Source organism: Molothrus aeneus, chromosome 3, assembly GCF_037042795.1.
Source record: "Molothrus aeneus isolate 106 chromosome 3, BPBGC_Maene_1.0, whole genome shotgun sequence".
In the NCBI taxonomy this organism is placed as follows: domain Eukaryota; kingdom Metazoa; phylum Chordata; class Aves; order Passeriformes; family Icteridae; genus Molothrus; species Molothrus aeneus.
In genome coordinates this window covers 99,337,001-99,361,091 of record NC_089648.1, presented here as the reverse complement: position 1 = coordinate 99,361,091, position 24,091 = coordinate 99,337,001, and the positions used below count along the sequence as shown (strand labels likewise).

The 24,091-nt window shown below is 38.0% G+C and overlaps 1 protein-coding gene across 1 annotated transcript in view; it reads left to right on the top strand.

The window, feature by feature from the left end:
* The window catches only part of PRIM2 (DNA primase subunit 2), an 88,427-nt gene that overhangs the window by 20,008 nt on the left and 44,328 nt on the right, over positions 1–24,091 (top strand). The window contains exons 5-6 of the mRNA XM_066545919.1: positions 2,125–2,220; positions 3,062–3,199. Of these exons, the coding sequence (XP_066402016.1) occupies positions 2,125–2,220; positions 3,062–3,199 (234 nt within the window). The remainder of the gene's footprint in view (positions 1–2,124; positions 2,221–3,061; positions 3,200–24,091) is intronic.

The window sequence follows — 24,091 nt, the reverse complement described above, 5'->3', positions numbered from 1 at the left end:
GAAATAGATCATCTGGAAGGAATAATGGAGTTTTGGTACCACTGTGTGAAATTTGTATATAGTTTCAATGTGTCATGAAAAGCAGGAATTTTTCAAAGTCTGACAAGAATAAGATTGTTAATGAGAGTATTTTGTAGAAAGTATTTTCTCGTTTAATTTACAGAAACACATTTAATTGTTTTGATACAGCTACTTCATTAAAGAAGAATGCTTTCTTTACAGGCTGCTGAGCTTTACATTTTTACATGCAGAAATATAATGCTGTTGTGTATTTCCTTTCTCTTCAGCTACATTCTTCTGCCTTGCTGCAATCTTTGCTATTTTTTAAAGCTGGTTTTCCTGGGAGAGTACTGCAGATTGCATCAAGATGCAGACAGGGTAACCATAAGCCTTCTCAATGTTGCTGCCTTGGCTATTTCATATGCATATATCAAATCACTGTTTTTCTCTAAGCTACTTGTCCAAGTTTGAAATTAAATGGTCTTTTCTATGACTTCCAAGAGAAGTGGGGTTTCTTTTTTGTTTTCTTGGGTTTTTGAACTGAGAAGGAAAAAAGTTCTGTTGAAATGCCCATTTAACCATATTATCAGTGTTGGTCAACAAATTTTTCTGCTCCATTCAGAGAATAAAACTGCTTAAGCACATCCCCTCCCATGGAGAGGAAAGACTTTGGGTGACTTTATCTTGCATTTGAAGTCTCCATATCTATTGCATGTGATGGCCTGGGCTTGGTTCCTGACTAGTCTCTAAAAAGTGCCTTGACTGCAGCCTTGGATCAGCTCGCTGTAGGTGTTGGGGCACACATCCAGCTCACGGAGAGCAGTGTCACACAGCGCGTTATGCTTTGGTGACACTTCTGTCTGTCTACCTTTTGAGAAGGTATTCTGCCTTCCTTCACATTTAAAATGCTTGCAGTCAGGGACTACATTGTACTTCATCAAAAGCATGTTATGCAAATGTGTGTGGATTTGGGTGCTACAATATAAGAAAGATTTCAAGTTATTAGGGTGTGTCTGAAGGAGGGCCATGAGGATGGTGAAAGGTCTGGAGGTGAAATCATATGAGCAGTGGCTGAGGTCACTTGGTCTGTTCCTCCACAGCCTGCAGGAGACTGAGGGGAGACCTCATTGGGGTCTGCAACTTCCTCCTGAGGGGAAGAGGAGGGGCAGACACTGATCTCACTGTGGTGACCAGTGACAGGACCCAAGGGAAGGGCCTGAAGCTGTTTGGGAGGTTTAGGTGGGATATCACAAAAAGGTTTCTCACCCAGAGGGTGGTTGGGCACTGGGACAGCTCCCCAGGGCAGTGGTCACAGCACTAGCCTGACAGAGTTCAGGAAGTGTGTGGACAATGTTCTCAGGTACATGGGGTGACTCTTGGGGTGTCCTGTGCAGGGCCAGGAAGTGAACTTCATGATCATGATGGGTCCCTTCCAACTCAGCATATTCTGTGATTCTATGATGTGTATTTATGTATATGCACTATTTAAGTATTTTTATTAGGAAAGGTAACATTGTGATTTTCAAGTACTTCAAGTTGTTAAATTAGAGCATTGCTGCTTTACTCACTTGTTTCAAGAACTGCAAAAGCACTAACACTTTAAGGACAATAAAGATACCATTGTTCTCACTCCTTAGAAAAAGGAAAGCCAAATTCCTGAACATAGGATTAGATATAGTTTTGTTAAATCTGTATTTAAAAATAAGCTGAAACTGTTCTTTCTGTTAAAATATCATGAAGCTCTTACTAACTCCCATTTATTCATTGTGCTTTGTTTTAATGCACATCCAGAGACGAGCAAAGATTGTCACAAGTTTTATTTTAGAGAAGTTGACTTCTAAAAAGTGTATTTTACAGTTCTTGTTAATGCCTAAAATTATTGTAGTTTAAAATCTGCCCTTCTATTTGGAGGTAAGGTAGCTTGACATTATTGACCACTAATATTTTGCTGTTTTCTGTTTAATTAATTATTAGTGATCACTTACTGAATATGTAGCTCTTTTTCTCTTTTCAACTAAACTGATAATATTGCAAGTTAAGTAATATTTTAGATAATGCTAATAAAATAAAGAAGCCTTTTTCCTAAAGTATTTTAACAGTTTTAAAACAAATTCTTAATTTTAGATTGGTGAAGACCTGAAAAATCAATTGGCTAATGAGCTGAGTGCATCAACTCCTGGCTTCACTCTGTCTAAAGTAAAAGAACAAACGTTCTATAAGGTAAGTAAAAAATTGCTGAGTCCCACAGATCTGCATTCATTTTCTCTCAGTTAAATGCAAAGTTACTAATTTTAAGTTTACCTAATAGCCACAGTAAATCCAAGTATCTAAAAGACTAATAAGAGTTCCTCTACTTCATGTGAGTATAAGGGTGGAGGGAGGGACTGGGAAAATGAAGGAAGTTTCAAACTACTAATAATGTCTTCTGTCCTCTTCTGTCATCCCTTACTTTTGCCACAAAAATGATCTTAAGTTTTAATGATCCCAGACAAATGACTTAATTTACCTGGCTGTCAGATTGTTCAGGATGAAGACATTGTCAAATATCTGTTGCTGAAATTAGGTTTGGTCTGATTGTATTAGTCAGAAATTCGTTTTGCAAGAGAGCAATGGGAGAGGAAAAAATTTGTAATGTGGCCCACTGTTTCTTTGGAGTGAGGCTGGTTGGGTTCCAGATGGGCTTGCAAAACCTTTTGTACATAGCTTAGGTGAATCAAATATTTCCAGATGTTAGAAACAGAAATCCATTTTCAAATATCAAATCAGTAAGTGATGCAAAGCTACATAGTTGGATCAATACTTGTAGACACAAACTTTGAAGTACCTTATTTTGCCTAGTTGCATGACTTTCTGTAAGCAAGCAATATTTTCCCACCAAAATAATGATTAGCTATTCCTAAGTTAAGATCTAATTTCACAGACTTTTGAGTTTTGCCTGGAGACAATGTTAAAAGAAAGAAAATGACTTAAAGCTTTACTGGCCCATCTTGAATCTTAGGGCTGTAGACATTGTTACTGTGTTATTTTGCTATGCCACAATGTGGGTTTTTCTTCTTCTCAGGTTGGACTTGCCGATGCTGTGGATTTATTTAGAGCCAGAAGAGTATTTATTAAAGATGGCTTTGCCTTTGTGCCATTTAAGGAGATTGATGTGATTGTTTTGAATAACTATAGAACAAAATTGTCTAAAGCACTGGCGGTAAGTCAGATGAAGTCTGATTTTCACAATTCTTGTGGTATTATTTGGTGACACTCCTGGACAATAGCCTTTTTGGGTTTAAAATGTATATGCTTCCATCTGGAGAATACCAGAAACCTTACTACAAGTACTGGTAGCACTAAAAAACATTTGTTGTGAGCTGTGTCATTAGTTTCAATTGGTATTTAGCATATAATGTGCATTCTAAAGAAATTTGTGCTAGAGGATTTTAGCAATTGTTTTGCACAGAGATAGTAACATGCCCTTTCATTCAGCATGTTACCTTTATGCACACAACTGTTTTTTTTCTGCTAGTATCTATATTTTCTCCCAAAACATTTTCCAACAGCTTTTTGTTGGAACAAGTGAAATAGTTGTGGATTTTTACTCTATGTTCTGTTGGCTCACTTGGTTGCAGCATGGTCAATAATAATGCCAAGGTCATGAGTTCAGTCGCTGTACAGGTCACGCACCTAAGAGTTGGGCTTTGAGGTCCTTGTTGGGTCCCTTTTTACACTGAATTTTCTATGAACTCAAATGAGGATAAGCCAGAATATGTCAGGCAGAGGCAGAGTTTTTGTTGCATGAACATTTGAGTTATCATATCTAGTTAAGACGTCTGTGGTAAACACTGTATGTGAATGTCCTACTGTTAGTAATTTAGTGATCAGTTCAGGAATTTCTTGTTCTACAGTATCTCTGAGACTCTTCACAGGGTTTAAAAGGGGGTGATCATTTCTAATACACAAAATTTTAGTAATAGAAAATGCAGCATTGAATAACATGAAGACAGATTGGATTGCTTTTCAAAAATGTTTTCAAAGCCTTGTATTGTTACGTTACATTAATGCCAAGGTTGACCACAAACATTTAGTAAACAAACAGTGGGAAACAAAAATGTATTCCTTTATCAAATCAGAAAATTAGCATACTGCAGTCTTATAAATTTTGATTATAACTGGACTTTGTCGAATTATTTGATGTAGAGTGAAAATTGTGATACTCCTATATGAACATTTTCATTAGAACTCTTTAACAGAACTGCAACTAGAGATGCCTGTATTTGAGTTGATGCATAATGTTTTTGCTGAAAGCTGATAACACTTGTGTGGGATTTAAAAAGAAGGAATGTATTCCACAGAAATGTAGCTAAATATGCACATTATCTGTATCTATTCAAAATACTTTTGAGAAGCTTTGTGAATGTCTGAAATTTGTGTGTTGTGTGAATAGCTGAGAAGTCTGAAAAACAATAAGAACTGCAATGACTAGGTCCTGACTTACTTTGAGGAGAAATCTGAGAACATGCACACTATCTTATATTTTATTCATTTCACCCAGATTGCTTCCTTAAAGGCAATAACTGCATTATAGGAAAGAAGTACTTCTTTATGTGATACTTAGTAGTCATGGTTTAGAAATTTGAACACTCATGACCTAGGAAAATGATCTTCTACAGAATTGCTGTATTAGAAGTTATTGTGGTGCTTCACATTGGTCTTGGTTCACATTAGTCTTTTAATATATATGCTTTGTTTATTAAAGTTCACCATGTTTTCTAGGTAAGGGATAAAAGATAGTGATTTCTGTCCTATTCCATAGCTCCAAATTGAACTTGAGGGGTTTTGATTACTAATTTAGAAACTGTATTTACTAAACTGTTTCAGCTAATTTTAGCCAGGAAAGTGCATGGCTGAGAGATACTAGGGATATTATTGAGTCTTTGGAAATGAAGGCTGAAGTTCCAGCATGTTTTACTGAGGTCAGTCTAATGTTAACTCTGTTACCCCAGAGGCTTAATTGAGGTGTGATACTTGGTAGCTGGATACTTAGTGTAGTTTTCACTGGAACAAAGCTATAAGAATTAATTATATTTCAGTGAAACTGTAAGAACAAACTGTTAAAGAAAGGATTGTGTATATATAAATCCAGAGAATAATCTTAACAATTTTCCTCAGCCATATCTCTACTGAAGAGGCAGAAGTTAGGACACAGTAGCACAATTCAAGTATTGTTTGTGAAAAGTAATTGTTGAAATACTATTTGATCTAGGCCCAAGTTCTGCCTAGATTAAATAGTACTAAAAAGTACAGCTGGTTTAGCTGTGCTTTTTAGGACATGGGTGCTTTTTGGTGTCCACTGCAAAAGAGCAATCAGCCAAAAGAAATGTGTTTCATTTCATTCACTCTGGTGATAGAGGTCTTCATGACTTTGCACAGAAGTTGTGCATCATGGCCAGACTTAATTAAGAAGTAATAAAGCCTTGCATATCATCACCTGTTTTGTTGTTTAATTTGTCTCTTAATGAATATACCTGATAACATTGCCACTTTGGTAAGCATTACTTGTTTGTTCTTTTGGGAGTTGTTTAAGTGGTTTTGCAGCATCTAGGTGTTCACACTTTGTTCTCAGCATTTTCTCTTGGACAATCCTTGTATTTGAATTTGAGAATTTAAGACTGTAATGGTGTGATAATCTGAATTAGGCATATGCTATTTCTAAAGAAGGGGTTTGTAAAATTAGGTTAAAAAATTGTATCTTTTGTTAGATATTTTGATGTCACTGGCTTAAAAATTGCCTGGATGCCCGGGTCCCAGCTGTGATGGTGAATGGAGCTACATCCAATTGGTGTCTGGTCACTAGTGGTGTTCCCTGGGGCTCAGTATTGGGCCTAGTGCTGTTTAACATCCTTACTGATGATCTAGATGAGGGACTCAAGTATACTCTCAGTAAATTCATGAATGGCATCAAGTTGAGTTGCAGTGTGATCTGCTGGAATGTAGGAAGGCTCTGCAGATCTGGATCTGGGCAGGCTGGATAGATGGGTGGAGATGAGTGGTATGAGGTTCAACAAAGCCAAGTGCTGGATCCTACACTTGGCTCACAACACCCCCAGGCAGTGCCACAGGCTGGGGACAGAGTGGCTGGAAAGCTGCCCTGCAGAAAAGCCCTGAAGGTGCTGCTTTACAGCCAGCTGAACATGATCCAGTGTGTGTGCCCAGGTGGCCATGAAGGCCTTGGGCATCCTGGTTTCTATCAGCAATAGTGTGGGCAGCAGGCCCAGGGCAGTGATTGTCCCCCTGTACGCAGCACTGCAGAGGGCACACCTCGAGTCCTGTGCCCAGTTCTGGGCCCCTCAATTCCAGAAAAGACATTGAGGTGTGTCCAGAGAAGGGCAGCAGAGCTGGTGAAGAGTCTGCAGCACAAGTCCCATGAGGACTGGCTGAAGGAGCTGGGATTGTTTAACCTGTAGAAATGGAAGCTCAGGGGAAACCTTATTGTTCTCTACAACTGCCTGAAAGGGGTTGTAGCAAGGTTGCCCTCTGCTTCCAGGTGATTTGTGACAGGACAAGACATAGCCTCAAGCTGCACCAGGGGAGGTTCAGGTTGGATAGCAGGAATTTCTTCACTGAAGGGGTGATTAGATATTGGAGTGGGCTATCCAGGGAGGTTGTGGAGTCACTGTCCCTGGAGGTGTTTGAGGAAAGACTGAACATGGCACTTGGTGCCATGGTCTGTTTGATAAGGTGGTGTTTGGTGATAGGTTAGACTTGATCATCTCACAGGTCTTTCATTGGGTAATTGATTCTGTGATTCTGTGACTTGGGGCAATACTTCTGGTTTTGACAGTCTGCTGTATACTTCTAATGGACAAAATACCCTGGTTACAGATATTGGGGAGATGGTTTTTCAAGCATGTGGTTTCTTACAGCTCTCATTAGTGGCACAATTTTTCAATGTTAAAGCACTATAGTTTTCCAGTATGGGTTGTTTGTGCACTATTATTGATTATTGGTACTTGATCCATGTTTTGCTTCATGGAACTGATTTGCTGCTACTCTAAGTAGTCACATGCACAGGTTTTTGGAAGGAGTTATGCCTATGCAAGAATGATACTAGGATGCACTGCTCTGTCTTTTCCAAGGTGTTCTGCAATTGTACACCTTATGGGAATGTGCTTGTGCTAAAGATGCTCTTCTTAGGTCTCCAAATGATTGAATAATTTGGGTGCTTGCCTAGCCTTGTTACATTGCTGACTACATTGCAGATGTGTGTCACCATCCTGCATACTAGAGTGATTCTAGTTGGGAGGAATAGAATGAGAGTGAATTGATGTGTTGACACTGAGCTTTGAAAGACCAGTAAATAATTCATGGCACTGACTTTAAAAAAAAGTTTTATGTTGACACTGGCAGAAATTCAGTTCAGTCAGTTACACTTTAATCACTTACTAGTCAAGCCCATGAAGCATTCAGATGTTCTCTTTCATCATTTAGAAACAAGTTTGACATCCCAACTGTGGCTCTTTCTTGAGGCTTTATAATAAGAGGAGTTGATATTAGTCAAGCCTTCTTGGCAGTTCCAAGTACAATGAAGATGTTAATTTTATGTGCGAAATCAATACTGCAAAGGCCTTCTTTATGTATTCTCTGACCCATTTGATAGTAAATAATTTCCTTGTGCCATTAATGATGATTAAACTGTAGAAACATTTTCTGTAACATGTGAGCTTAATGTTTGCTCAACGATTGTTTTAAATGGAACACAATTTAAATTCATAGAAGTTTGCTTAATGTTTTATTCATGAGGGTTTCACTGCGTTTACACTAACATGCAGAATTATGCATCTCATATTTGAGGAAAGTAGTTTTAAATTTTGATTTAAAAAAAAAATCAGAAGATTCAGCTTAGTGTCATGGCTCAGACACTAATCACAAAGCTATATCAGAGTTGTATTGGACTCAGTATTGCATAAAAGAGGATTGCTCCAGAGAAATCTGAAGTGAGACAAAAGAGGGAGAGGATGGAAGAAGCAGCTGACACACGGACACAGGATGGGAGGAGGAACCCACACAGAAGCAGGTGGAGAGTCCTGAAGGAACCACAGCCTGTGGAGAGCCCATGCTTTTAAGCATTTTTGTTTTCCTGAAGGACTGCATCCCATGGGAGAAAGCCATGCCAGAGCAGGGGGGATCCTGAGCAGGCAGGAGCTGTGGACAGGAGCTGTTCTGGACCTGTCACAGCTGCCCCTGCTGCACTGGGGGAGGTGTGGGACCTGGGGTGAAGGGGCACAGTGCAGCTGAGGAGAGAGGGAAGCAAAGGCCTTGTCTTGTTTGTCTCTGCTCCTCGCTACCTGAGTCTAATTGACAGTAAATTGCATTTTTTTCCCTCACATTGAGTGTTTTGCTTGCAGTTGGAATTGTTTATCAATCTCCCTGTCTTTATCTGTGTGGGAATTTGGCCCTTAGGTTGGGGTGAGTTATCTGTGGCTGTTCTAGTATTTTGTCATGAGGCTTGTAGTTCTGCTGAGGTTGGATACTGGAGGGAAGGAGGCTCAGCACTCTGGTTCCAGTTCACACAGCCATGTTTGCTTCTGTGTTTCCTGGGCTCTTTCTCTGGAACAGCTCCCTGATAAATTCAAGATGTGAGGATCCTAGATACTGAAAAACCCAACTCTGACTGGGATGCCTCCCAGTAGTGTTTGAATCAAATTGATCGAATCTTTGTTGTTTTACCTTAATTCAGAAAATGCTTTGTCCTAAAGTGTTAGTGGTCTTTGAAAAACATGTTTTAAAGCTGTAAGCTGATGCTTGAGAATGTGTAAATATTCCTGCTGTGTGAGTGCTTTTATGGTGTGTTGAAGAGTTTATTTTACAAAGACGTGTAATTATCTGTGCTAGAATAACTGAGCCATAGATTTATCATGCTTGTTTTTAAATACTGCCTCTTTTTTTGCCTAGCAATTGCAGTAATAACTTGGCTAGTCTCTAAATTATTGCAAAAAAGTTGCTTTTGTGAAAACTCTTTGTCAGAACATCATATAACATCTTACTGTTTGCAAATTAAAATATAACCTAGAAAAGGCACTAATTGGCACCATAAGAAATTGATTCCAATATTAATACATACAATCTTGATCAAGTGTTTTTCTTCTTAATTTAACACCAGCACTTTTTTACTTGGAATTACTATCTTTTGTAATCTGAAAAAATGTCTACAAATAAAATTGCTGGGTTTTGAGGACTTGCTGCAAAAGGAAGACCTCACTGGTATTTTCTAATTTTGTACATTTTTTCCTGATTCTGTTCCTGATTTGGCATGTAATATTTTAAACAGTAGAGATGGGAATAAAATAAATTGCATTACTAATATTTGTAATGATTTGTCTTTTAAAATGAAATATTAGTCATTTTAATATTCTATTTTGGTTGACTTATGCTATAGTTACAAAAAACCTCCTAATTCAGAGAAGTATCAGTATACATAGAACCATCTGTGAAACATTTTCTTCCTGAAACACCTATATTTTTAAGCAGTGGAGCAGAAGGCTTTATGTGGTGGCATTAATGTTGAGAAAGTATGATTGATGATGGTCTTGTCACTTGAAATTCATTTCAGGTGTTGTGTTCCCACTGTTAACTTAAAGTAATTCACTGTAACATAAATGGATGATTTTTATAATATGGACATACAAGGTTAGTAAGGTAATAACTTAGGCAGTGTAAGGTAAAACGTGATTACAGTGACTTTGTCCTCTGAATCTTTCAGGTAAAGTTTGCAGTGAGAATTTTGCAGAGAAGCAGCTGGCCTTGGTTTCTGAGTATTACAAGGTCATTGTCTAAGGCACAGGTCAGCTGAATAAAATGGTGATATTTGGAGTGGGATAAGTGATCTTCAGGGATATTATTTAGAAAGTGAGTGTGTGTCAAGAGAAGACTGAAGCTTGTATGTGGACTCGTTACTGGACTTTCCTTTGTGGCTTTTTTTTGGGCTGTTGTCCCATTGCTATTTTTTGAAATACATCCTTCAATGTTTTATCTCCTCTACTAATTGAAGTGCATGTGTTCCTTCTAGAGACCACATAGATTGCTAGCATAAAGTAATTATAAATAATGTTAGGAGGCTAAATTAAATTTGACTGTATTCAGTATTTTTTCTCTCTGTTTCTTCTCTTGTCTTCTTGCATGTGATAACTGTAGCAGTATCTGTCTGGAGTTAATTTCATGCCCTGTGCTCTGGCTTAGCAAGTTTATGGAGCAGGCAAAAAGAAGTGGGTTGAATCACTAAAAATTGTGATGACTACCTCTCCAATTATGTATTTTTTTTTCACACATTTTGCAATAGAATATGGAGAAAGGCTGCTCTCCTTAGTCACGTGTTACGGTGTCCTAAGCCAAGGAATGTACATCTCATGTGCGACGTTAAAATGTTCGTTGCCATTCCTACTAATGATAAAGATTGGCCGACCTTTGGGGAAGGGCTAAATTTTAAATCATTTTTTCAGTCAGAAGGAAAAATTGGAAATGACTGTCAGTAGATCAAAATCAGACTTGAAATAAATTGAGCACTGGTAATCATCTCAGGTCTTGGCAGATTAACTTAGAGAATCTTTTTAGAGGTTAGAGCACTCCTTAAAGCAGAGAGTGCCAGAGCAAAGTATGCACAAGTTTTATCTCAGCAATGCCTTTGCCAAGATGTGTTTAAAAGAAATTCTACTGTAAACTAACTTTAAAAAGCCCCACTAATTTTACTGATTACACAATTCAAGTGTTTTGAACTCTTTTAAGAAAAAAGTAGCAATATGCTTTTTGAACTCACTGAATATTTATTTTCAGACATTAAATATAGATGAAGTGAACATTTTTAGAAATGCTTGTCACTGTCAGTGTTACTGCAGCTAATTTCTGGGGGGCTTCATTGTATGACTTCCCATTTTACTGCAGTTTCCCAAAGGATATTTTAGCTGTTAATGAATTGCTTCTTCAGTTAATTGCTAATTTGTATACCTGTGCTATAGAGGAAGTGGACTTTTTTATACTTCTTATAAATGAAGATTATTTTTCAGAATAACTTTTTCCTAATAGTAGGAAAGTAGGGAATGTTTCAGAGGCTGTATATTTGAACAGAATTTTTACAACAGAAAATATTCCTGAAACATGATTTAATTAGGCTTCAAATATGAGCTAGAGTAGTTAAACTTGGCTCTAGTAGCATTGGAATCCTGCCCCCCTCCCTTTCCAGCTGTGGCTTCATTTTTCACTCTGGCTTGCAAAGAAGCAGGCCCCTGCCTGGATAATGACTTGTCTCCAGGAAAGCATCAGGTGCCTCTGCACTGCCTGTGCTCTGCTGCCAGGCTCCTACTGGATCATCACTTTCCTTCTAGTGGCCATTGACTCACCTGCCTCAGGAGTGTGCTGCTGTATCCCTGGATGTTTGGACTGCAAGGATGTTTTAAAGTAGGGTAATCATTGATTTGGGGCTTCTTTTGATTGGATTTCCCTTTGGATTATTCCATAGATCCTACATGAGTTATGTACATTTGGTAGTGTCAACAAACATAAATGTTTTCTATTATCTCATTGGTCTGATGATATCTGTCTGAGGGAGGAGACAGCAAAGTACTATAATATAGATATTTTGTTGTAAAAATGGATTTTGGAAAGTGATGATGTATTTAAAAGTCTCCAGTTCTATGTGAAAATTTGTAAAATCTTGCATGTGCTCTATAGATTTTTGCAGGGACACTGAATTACCTGTCCAGTGTCTGAGTTGTAGGAATGCAGAAAATAAGGTGAAGTATCAGGGAAAAACAGACTGATGAAGATACTCAGTTCCAATTTACATGTAGCTTGTGAGAGATCTTTTTGGCTGTAATTTTTTTCTGTATTTATGTAAACAAATTCCTTTTCATGTAAATACTAGTATTTCTCTGTTTGGAAGGATTGATGTTTAATTTAAATAATCTGTATTCATGAACAAATATCAGAAAGCAAAGGTCTTTTTATTACCATCTGTTGCAAGTTAAGCAAAATGACTTGGTTTATTAATGACTGCAGCCTTTGTTATGTATGTACACATAAAAAAAAAAGGATTAAATTTGGATGTACTGCTTAGAGCTTTAAGTAACAGAAAAACCCCAATGCATTATGCCTGTTTTTTTTGTAGCTATGATGGCAAAGTGAGGTGAAGGTTGTTCTGTTAGCAGATTTCTTAATCCCAAACATTATTTATGTTTCTTTTTACTCCATCCTTTTGATTTATAGACAGTAAAAATCAAATTTAAAAATGTGGAAATCCCAACACACTGCCCCCCACCTTCTCTCTTTAAAACTGAAGTGTGAATCAGGAGAATCTTCTTTGGGGATGGTGGAAATGTAGAATTACTTTTTTTCAAAGTGAGAAGAATGCCACCCGTTGTCAGAGTAAATGAATAAAACTATTAATCACTTCTTACTCGAGATGACAGGCTTTTAAAGTAATTTTTGGAGGAGTTGAGTCTCCCAGGCAGTATTGTAGAATGCTAGGCATGTGACACCCCTTGTTGACAGAAAGCAAATACTTGTTTTTAAATGAAAGTTGATGATAGCTCATATTGCATGAGCAAGTAAATAAAAGAAATGTAATAGGAAAAAATAAAAGCCATGAATTAATTTAGCATATATTTAAATTGAAAATCAGTCTCTTATTTGTCACAAACAATACATTTTGCTGTGTTAGACACTTTAATGTGTGATTTCAAAGGCAAATTACACTATTTCCTTTGAAACGTGATTGTAAACTTCCCTGAAATTCTTTCTCTAGATTGTTGCTACTGAACAAAATGTCTTGAGGTGAATCTGCTTTTAAATTTGGTATGATCTCTGATGTTACTGTCTAAGAAACAAAAGGATTTGGAGAGCAGGCATCTTGATGCCCATAGTTACCCTTTGTTTCTTCCCTGTCAGTGCTTTCATCACTCCTAGTACAACTAGCCAGTTTTAAACTAAACAGTTTGAAATAGCAAATCCAGTTGGACTTTTGATCTTTAATTATTTCAGGAGGAATGAAGAGGTGAGTGTAGTGGTTCATCTGATGATGTGCTTTTGCCAAAAATTAGGCTGGGGAATAATCCCTGGTTTTCATCATTAGTGCCCTTTCTAGTGGAAAACTGTTAGACACTTCTATTAATCTATGTATTTTTTTTTTTATGTTATAGGATAATTGCTGTTAGAGCCTGCCATAAGAACAGAGATAATTGAACTAATAATTAGAGAGGCAATAATAAAAAATTCTTCAAGCTACATGTTTTTCAAACCACAACCATGTTTAGGTCTGTGGCTTTGGGAATTTAGAATGGCTCCAAGACAATGGGTAATTCTTATGAAATGAAGTCCACAACTTGGTACTCGGCTCTTAAGAGAGTTGGATTTTTCAGGCATGGATGTGGGATACTTGAATTCAGTTAGTGCAAGGGAGAATACATCATACAAGGTGTGAGCATAAACCTGTGCTCTGCTGCTGAGGGATTCAGCAGCAGGTGTGGAGGATGAAAGCTCCTGTCCTGCTTGGTGCAGGGTGCTGTGCCAGCACTGCTGCAAATCTGTGCAGAAGCTGTGTGAGGGCCCTTGTGAGCACTTCCTTCAGGTGGGCAACCTTTCCCCAGGCATGAATGCTATTACAAGCAGGAGAAAGATATGAGGTATTTGGAAAAAAAGAAATACATTTTATTTTCTTTCATAACATCCTTTGCCTTTGTGACAGTGTCTAGAAGCCATAGAGAATGTCTCAGGGAATGAAGCGGCTCTTGGTTTTGTATGTGTTGGTTTTGTTTTTTTTTTTTTAAATTATTTTTAAGATGTGGCTCACCACAGAAACATAATATTTTGTATAGCAAATGATAACATACTCTTATCTGACAAGTGATTACTCTGAGCTCAGGATTAGTTCTTCAACTCTTTTCCTTATGTGTTTTTTTTCTGAATGTTGGGTAGCACTGTTGAAATCTAAGTCAGTGTCACCAAGATTTTCCCTGGTCACTGATGTGTGTTCCTTCAGCCTCTTAAATAGCATAGCAAAAGCAACCATAGTGGGCTTATGTGATGCTGTTGCTTAAACTTTTAGTACAAGTGTTGCAGTGTGGATTGAATGTAGTTCACATCTAAGCAAACAGGAGTTTCAGTGTATGCCAGCAAAGCCCCCTGGAAGCAGAGGAGGTCAACAGTACCTTGGGCTGTATTGACAGAAGTGTAGCAGGTAGGTAGAGAGAACTGATTCTCCCTTTACTTTACACTTAATAGACCACATTTAGAATACTATGTCTAGTTTGGGGGCTTGCAGTACAAGATGTTGATAAACTGGGGCAAGTTTTGTAAAATGCTACCCTCTGTGTTTTCTAGCTGTCTTCACTGCCAAAGTTGAACCTACTGCTTACCAGATTTTCAGCTCTTTTCTGAAGAGCTGTTCTCCAGTGAGTTGGCCATCATCCTGTGTAGGGGATTTCTCAGTGGTGCTTGGTGAATTTCAATCACAATTAGTCACCTGAATTTCTCCTGCAGCCAAGGAATATGGTTAGCACAACACAAGCCCAGGCAACACATGCAGTGCAGAACAGTCCAGGCTTGGCTTACTCAGGTTTACTGTAAATAGAATCCTTAGCTGCTTGCATTTTACAGTGAGCAGTGAGCTGGTTAGCATCACTCCAGTCTTCCAACAGCTTTTCAGCCATCTAATTTAACCTGGCCTACAAAGTTGCAGCTTAAATACAGGAATCCATTATCAAAAGTCTTGTCAAAGCCAAGGCAAATGAGATCTGCTGTTCTTACTCACAGATGTACTTGTTTTTGTGACAGAAGGCAAACATGTTGGTTAAAAATAAATTCATTGTGAGTGCATTTCAAGAATTCTAAGCTCTGTGACTTTCCCAGAGTTTAGAGTGAGTTTGCCTGGCCTGTTGTTCCCCACTCATCCTTACTGCTCCATCAGAAGATGGATGGAGGACTTGCCTTTAAGTCATTGGGAGCCTCTCCTGATGAGAGTAGCCTTCCAGCAAAGGTGGAGAGTGGGTTCATAGCTTCAGCTCTCAGTACCCTCAGGTACATCCTGCCAGGTTTCACAGACTTGGCATTAGAGGACATTTCTTGGTAGATCTCTTACTGAATCCTTTTTGACTGCTTGGTAGTTCTTTGCTTCCTTAAATAATGTTTGTAAGGCATAAACGTCTGGAAATTTATCAGTAAAGATAAGTGAAAAATGTGAAGGTTAGAATTGCTCTCAAACTGGCATTTGTCTCTTATTTGTGGTGTTACTCTTAGAAGCTAAAATACTTAAGATCTAATTGATTTTTGTTTACTTTTGGAATTTGGAAAGTCAATATGCAATACTCCTTTTTTTGTTTACTATGTCCTGTCACTTAGCAAACATAATTAAACTATGCACTTTAAATATTACATGGAAATGCTATAGCAATTAAATGTCGGTGACTGCATAATTGGACTCAAAAGTTTCCTGTATTTGCAGGATTCAGAAGGCAGAGCATGGGAATTTCAAAATACTTTTTTAATAATTCTGTCAGTTTTCAAGTTAGATTGTTTTGCCTTCTGAAGTCTTTATTCAGCTTGTGAATATACTGTTTTCTGCGTTGGGCTGGGATTTAAGGAAACTTTCAGAAAAGCAAGCTCAGGCAAAATACTAAAAATCAAATTCTTTGCATGAATTTTCTCTCCAGGCTGCTGCAAGTCCACAACTTATGTCATGTGTTCCAATTGGACATTTTACTCACCGAGTGTGGAGTTTGGAGTGGCTTTCTCGGTTTGGTGTTTTGTGAGCTGACTCTCTGTATTAGGCACGGTGGCAGGTTTAGTTCTGGTCAGCACACGGGTGATGCGGTGAGGTCTGGGAGCCTCGGCCTCGGAACCTACCCGGGCATTTCCCCCGCGGGAGGCTCCGCCTTTCCCCCGCGGGAGGCTCCGCCTTTCCCCGCGGGAGGCTCCGCCTTTTCTCCGCGGGAGGCTCCGCCTTTCCCCCGCGGGAGGCTCCGCCTTTCCCCCGCGGGAGGCTCCGCCTTTCCCCCGCGGGAGGCTCCGCCTTTCCCCCGCGGGAGGCTCCGCCTTTCCCCCGCGGGAGGCTCCGCCTTTTCCCCGCGGGAGGCTCCGCCTTTCCCCCGCAGAACGCAGGAGCGCCGCGGGGCTCGGCTCGGCTGCGGCTGCAGTTGCCGGGCGCGGCCGGCAGAGGGCGCGCTGGGGCGGCGCTCCCCGGACCTCGGAGCATTCGTCATCTGTAGCTCCATCTCTTTCATCTGGGGCATTCAAAGTCTGCAGTGTCCTAGGTAATATTTCGTTTTGTCCATGATGTTAGGACTATACAGGTTAATCTTGCAGTCATTGGACTTCATTTCATAAGACTTAGCATCAACTAAACCAAATACCTGACCATAAATGAGCAATTATATTTTTCTTGTTGATTATTGTTGAGACTGCTTACCATTGATTTCTATGGTCAATTCCTTACTCTTATTTTCTTTCCCTTGCTCTTATTTTCTTTTGTTTTAGTTAATTTTCTTCCTGATGTCACAGTTTTTTTACTAAATGGACATATGTTCCTTTTTTAATAATCTATGTTAAAAGCTTTTTGTCATCTTTAAATGATGAATGGTTCTTTCTCTCTGAATATTTTTTTACCAGCTAGTGTTGATTCCTGAAAAATAATGCTATCATTTACCAAAAAAAAATCAGAAAACTGTTACTACTTAACTGGCTACTCATTTGTTTCAAAAACTGCTTCTGTTTGCCTGCCTTTTCAGCTTTCTTAGGTCATTGCTTGACCATTTTCCCTCAAGTCCTCTCTAACCTGAAATACTGCAGATGTATAATCATCAGAGGACAGCTGGCTGTAAAAGTCATCCTCCATTCAGAGCATTGTTTTTCACCTCAATGTGGTGGTTATATTCATCACACCTAACCTTAATAGGACTAGTATTCTAGTTTAAGATCTCTGTGTTTGATCTTTTCTTGCAAATATTGTGCATTGGATCTCCACAAATACCATTTTACCAGCTGGATATTTAGAGCATTTTCCTGTATTCAATATTGTAAGAAGAGCACAGCCTATTCCTGGTACTCTGGAGCCACAGTGGCACAGGTGTTCAGTCACAGATTTTTGTTCTTGTCAGCTATGAAATTGTGTGTCAGGTTCCTTGTAGAAAAGACATATTCCAAGTTTTAGTTAATATCTTAAGGTTATGTCTAAAACTTTTCAAGGAGAGGATGTAGCATCTTACAGTCTTATTTCTCCCTTGTATTCTTGTTGAATTCTCTTCATTGTCAAATCTAGCTTATGTTGAGTTGTGTGTTCCCTGCCTGGCAACAAATCCAATTTTTCAGCAAGTTTAAAAAAACCAAAGCACAATTTTACTATAGGCTGCAATAAAAGTAAATAAGCAAACCACGTTACTTACTCTTTATAGAGCCACAGCCTTAAAAAATGGTTATGCTAGGTGGTAACTGTGCAGCTTACTGCAGAGGTAACAGAATTAGTGTCATGTGGCTCTATTACCTTTCACAGCATATCTGTGTTATGCCAAGATATGACTGAGAAGTAGATGAAAGTAACAACAGAGTACCATGCTAACATGATGATTTTATCCTTAGGACTTGTGATGGTATCTCTAGTAAAAGCTCTGTGTGTTTAGCACATGTGGAGGCATGTACATTCTGAAAATCATTCTATAATACAGCTTTTCTGCATGTGAACTTTAATATAGCACAAACATGGTTCAGATTTGCTTCTACTTCAGCTCACGTCTACCTGATTTAAATGGCAATAGAAATTTAGGTTGTCTCACACATCAGGAACAAGCTGAAACCCTGTTACTGTCTATGTTCTAGCTGGTAAACCAATGAAGAAATAGAGGCTTGAGTAAAAAAATATATCAGTTTGGAATGCTTCTGCAGTTGTCTGCTCTTGCAGCAAGATAAAGCAATAAAATAGCTTGGAGAAATATTTGACACATTTTCTGACATGATTTGTCTGTAAGCAGTGATTCCTATATAGCTCAGTTTTGCTGTTTTCCTCCTGTAACAACATTTCCTCCTGCAGTTTGCAATGGTCTTTCTCAAAATAATAAAACTAATAAGAGATACAGTACTTCCTGAGTAGTAGAGATCTGACTTTATAAATCCTAACCCTGTTAGTGATACCTTCACAATAAAAATTCTTTTCTGTGTTTTCCTGGACTTGCCATTTTAAGCCTTGTTTGTGGAGTTTCAGTCAGAATAGCAGTGCTGTATACACTTGTGTACTGTGTTGAATTTAAAATATAGTTTAATCTACTCTTATGATCTGGTTATGCAGCATTAAATTTATCAGCCCCATAAGTGTTTAAAAACAGGCATCTGTTTAAAAAAACACAGATAGCTGAAAACACTTTGAGCACTTGTAAAGATTTTTTCATAGTTCTTGCTGACCACGGACCCATGAAACTGCAGGTCTGTAAGGAAGAACAGTGTCAGGTATACTTACTTACTTGCTTTTCTTTTTAAAGAGATTTTATTTATCTGCAAGATGAAGTAAAAGATCCTTGGTATATGCAGTGATTCTAAACCAACCTTATAACTACACTGTATGAGTTAAAACAGGTATTCTAAGTTTCTCAACCTAGTCCTAGTAAATTATATTTTTCTTACAAAAAAGTTAATTGCTATTTGTTGGTGTATCTTGCAGTGCACTTAAATGCTTGTAATGACTAACTAACAGTTTTTAATATATATGTGTATATATATATTCACACAAATAAAATAATTTTATTCTTGTGGTTTATTATTTAAAACTTGAATCAAAAGAATATGTAATTATGTAATTTTAGGAAAATGAAACAGACCTATCAGTGTTGTCACTGAATTTAGTACACTGTTAATTAAAGTAGAAGATACGTGTCACTGCTGTGGACAGCATCATTATGGAGAAGACATATTCACTTAGTGTTTGAATATTGGATATGTCATTCCTTAAACAAGATTTGCCTCATTAATGAACCAAGGTGAATGGTGAGAATAGTCTGTGTTTTTGTTGGCTTGTTTTACCTTTTCATGTTACCCATCAGTCCTGAGTATTTTTCTCAAAAAAGGTGAGGATTTACTCATAGTCTTTGTTATATCAACTAAGTCATTAAAAATTCTTAGGAGCACATAAGGAAGATTAAATCCAAACAGACTATTTCAAACAGCCATTCCAACCTAGTTCATTCTGTGAACTTAAAGTTTATGGGGTTTTGATAGGGATTCCTGGGCTGGTTTTTTGTGCATAATAGACTGTTATGTAAAGCTCTTTTTGTTTTGAGTGGAGGGGTTTTTGTTTGGTTGGTTTTCTTCTGGGTGTGTTTAAGTGTACTTGGTTAACCATTAGAACTATATGAAAATTATAGTTGCATTTTTATTGAAAACACATGTGGGAATTGACAGAATCTTGTTTCTGATTATTTGGTGATATGCAAAATTAAGCATGCTATTTTAAACATCTTTGCTGTGTTTTGTTTCAAAAAGAACTTGAGATTTTTTTTAGCATTTGAAATGTAATGTTTGAGTTAATGCTTGAGTTTATGGAGACTGTCTTGGTTTTTATTTTAAATTTTGTGGCATCTAGACTTGACTGTTTAGCCTCGTTGTGTTCTATCACCTTCTACCCAGAAGCCCTGATGGAGTTCTGTGAGTTTCCTTGTGTGTTGCTTTTGATCTCTGATCTCTTTTGGTCCCTTAGATGCTTGTTTGGTGCAAGGTTGTCACATCTTGCTATCGGGTTGTATTTCTATAGTGGTGATATTCTTGAAAAATATTGATCTGGCCCGTGGTAGCTTCACAGTGTTGAAAAGTGCTTTAGCAATGGTCAGCTCAAGAGCAAGGCAAATGCTCCCACACAATATCACTTTGTGCTGTAGATAAAGGGGCCTAGTTTGGTGAAAATTGGGATCCTTATCTAAGTTTCAGACTGTCTCAGGCATACAAAATTATATAGTTCATGTACTCATTGCCTTCTTCATCTGGAGTACTTTATAGATATAACATTCAGTGAAGAACAACTGAAGTGGCAGTGGATGTCAGAGACAGAGCTGAAGAGGCTCATTCTGAAAATAAGAGGTATTTGGCCTTACTTGGCCGAAAACAGCTTCTTGCCAGATATTACAGAAGGGCCGGTCATCTTTAATACTGCTTCACTGGTAGTAAATTTTATGTACTTTTTGTTCATGTATAGATTATATCATTGAAAAATATAGTAAAAGATAAATTATTGGCTAATTAAAACAAAAAAAATACAATTGCAAAATCTGCATGACAACTTACTATGTCTTTTAGAGCATACGGTTGAGAACATGGCAATCTCTTAAAACACTGCATGCTGGTTTTGATTTACTCTCTTCATTTTCCTTTCACCCTATTCCACTTGGGAGGGCTGGGTAATGAAATTGGGAATACAGGAGTGAAACTGAGCTTGGGAAGAAGAGGAGGGTCACAGCAAGGTTGTGTTTTGGATTTTTGTCTTTGTTTCCCACCACCTAAATCTATTTTTTATAGATATCAATGCATGAGTATTTCCCCAGGTTGAGTCTGTTTTGCCCATAATGGCAATTGATAAGTAATCCATGGACTTACAGATATATTTTCTCCCACCTTCCTGTTGAGGAGGGGAAGTGTGTGAATGGCTGGGTGGGAGTTTGGTGCTTAGCCAAGGTCTAGCCACCAAATTGTTCTATGACCAGCTCTCACATTCTTTGAAGAAAAGAGAGTTACATCAAATAAATCTGCTCTTGCCAAGCTGTGGCTGGTACCGTGGACTCTGAGCAGGGCACTCCCAGCAGGATCAGGCTTGGCTGGTGCCTTGGCTTCTGTGCATAGTGGTTCCCTCTTGGGCTCAGCCTTTTGCAGTGTTCAGTGTTCATGGGTGAGTCACCTCTTGCTTGCTATTCAGGGCTATTATTTTTATTTATTTGTTGCATTCTAATTTAGGAACTTGGCATAAGCTATCAGTGGCCTCCTAGGTGATGTTGTCTCTTTGACCTTGCCTATATCTAAATCCCATCTGCTGGTGTTATGTGAAGTCATTAGTTTGCATTTTGGCCCAAGTGTAAGAATGCAAAGCTCTTATGAGTTCATCCATTCTTCTTGTTCTTGTCCCACTCTGACCTAAACCATTAGAACGAGGTAGATGTTGTACTTTGGGCAAGCTTACACCAGTCGTCTGACTGGTATCATCTAAAGAAGTAGAGCTGGACAAATGTAATCAAATTCCTGTCTTCTGTGTGACACTTCCAGGCACACTTGGACAATACACAGTTGTTTCTGTCACTTCTTGAAGGCATTAGGAACAGAAGGTTTGAATAAAGAAAATTAAGGATGTTTTGTTGCATGTGTTCTTCTATTTTCGCTTAGTGAATTGACCTTAAAGAAAAGAGATAATATTTTAGATAATTTCTCGTTTAACTTTGTTTTCTAAAACAATATTTTATATAGGCTGAGGAGTGACTGTGATTGCTCTGGCATTTTGTGAGAATTGTTTTCTGCTTTTTCCTAACCTCTTCCATTATCTCTTGTACATAGATGAAAACAATATGACTTTCCCAACCTTGATAACCTTATTGTCCCAGATAATTTTCCTCCTGCTTGAGCATTCTGTACAGGTTTAGTCATGGTACAAAGTCACAAGTTGTGTGAAAAGAAGCTAATTTTCTTATGCAAAATGGACAGTGGGCTTTCACATCATTTTCAGTAGCCATTAGAGAAAGTGTTGTAAAAAACAAAATTAAGGAAGTGCACAGGTTTGGAATCTGTGTTTTTATGGTCATGATGCAATATGCTGAGTGCTGTGGGAAGTATGCTTAGCAGGACTTGTGAACACCGTTTCAAGAAATAAGAAAGTAGCTAATGGGTATATTTAAAAAAAGTGTCACTCACTTCACCTAAATCTCAGTTTAGTGAGAGCTTTGGAGCCATTTTGGTGTCCAAGGGTTATGCCAAACCAATCTGGAAAAGTATTAGTAAGCTGACTCTCATTGGTAAGTGATGTTTTAATTTTTATTTGCTGTTGCTATGTTGGTAAACTACCCAGAACATGACTGGTATGATATGTATTTGGATCTAGTAACTTCTACATTTTAATTGTGTATAGACCTTACTTGTTTTATACTATATTTAACAATGGCTTTGCTGAACTATGTAGAAAGTAGCTTTTTATGTATCTTATGTATGCTTTCTCTACATGGGTTATTTTCTGTTATGGGAGCATGCTGCAAGTAATTGTGAGCAGCTTAGAGATCCTTTAGGGCTTTATAATTACTCAGCAGCCACAGTGAAACAGATTTGATGCTAGCAGCAAGAGTTCCTTGGCTAATATAAATACTTGAACTACTGATTACAGCCTCTGATCCTCTGCCAGTAGTAATTATATCCTCTATTTCTCCGCCCTGAGGGTGCTGAACTGGTGTGACTCAGGAGAAACCAAACTTCTGCAGTCTGTTGCCAGACACTTGGCTAATACCATTGCATATTTTCATGGCTCCCAAAGGATCATAAACTGTGGTTTGAAGAATGTTGGAGTGATACAAGAATACAAAGGATATTTGGTAACAGGTTTCGCTTAACAATATGTTCTTGCTTCAGAAAATGGATACCAGATATTTTCAAAGACTAATGTTAGGAGAGTATATTCTTCATAAAAACTCTTTTTTAGTACTTCCTATATTTGAAGGCATTACTCTAAAGTAGCTTACCTTACCTTCTGAAATCCACTGAATAGCAGTACCTGATGTAGTATTTGTTTGGGTTGCTTTTCCTTTGCACATTCATCTGGCTTCAAACAACTTATGTCTTTCAATCCTGTACTTTTGGTTGCTGGACTCCATAGTCTTTGGTGCCTGTTTTTGTGTGTGTGGAGTTCTGGAGGTGGCCAGCAGTGCCTGCACAGTGTGTGTGTATGAGGAGTACATGGTCAGCCTGGCTGGGGTCAGGGACTGGGAAGGAGAACATCCCTGGGGCTTGAAGGCATCAGCTTCAGCTTCACTTCAGCAGCTTTCTGTGTGCCCTTCTGCTCTGAAAGGCTCTGAGCCACAGGCCTTCATAAGGGTCAAAGGGAGGTCCCACTTCCATAGGTAAGTTCTAAGGCAGCAATATTTCTGTTTTATAAATAAGTAGCTGTTTTGAAGGCTTGGTTTTCTGCTTCGTGAAATTTACTCCTGGGGGAAGTGTTCTTATGTCAGAGTGTATTTGTTTATTCAGAACATTTGTAATAATTGTAAATGCAAATAACCATTAAAAAAATTAGAGCATTGCATGTTATTGGAGTTGCTAGTAGTTTTCCTTGATCCAAGTGTCTTTTTCTGTTTTGGAAAGAAAAGACTTAAACATTAACTCCTACTCATGTCTAAGGAGTTGTTACTGACAATTGAGAGGTGAGATGAAGTAAAATGTTGGAAAATTATGATAAGTAGGCTCAGATTAATGCTGGGTTTTAGCTGTTTGAAGTTTGAGTGCCTGTCATGTTTTTAACTCTACTCACTAAAGATAAGAATGTAATCACTGGTACTTGAACATATGGGAAACTGGGGCTTAAAGCTCTATCAAAGGCTGGCAAGATTTAATTTTGCTTCTTAATAACAGATAATCAATATTTTAAAATATGCACAAGTGAGCAAAAGTGTTCCAAATACCTTTTTACTTTTAAAAGATGGATATTTTCCCAAGTTTTAGCAACAAAACAATTAATTTTCAAGCAGTACCACATATTGAGAGAATGAAACAGTTGAAATTCAAATGCTGCCTTCTGCGTATTGAAAGTAAGAGATTGGTGTCATGCAGGCTGTTGTAATAAAATCTTTTCTATGTTGTTTGTTTCTAAAGATCAGGTATGGGATTCCTAAGGATTACTTAAACTTATTTGAAATTGTATAGTAAATTTGTCAAAGAAAAAAAGTAAATATATGGAGATTTGAGAAGTTCATTAAACACAGAAAAATGTTTTTCAATAGTATCCCTTTTCCCTAGATGTTAGTGTATCTAGCTTATTGTTTAAGGACTCAATTAAGAGCACAGCTTTGACAAGAGTCAACTTCAGGAAGTAGTCCTGGTCTTTAGGAACAAGTGATTTTTAAGA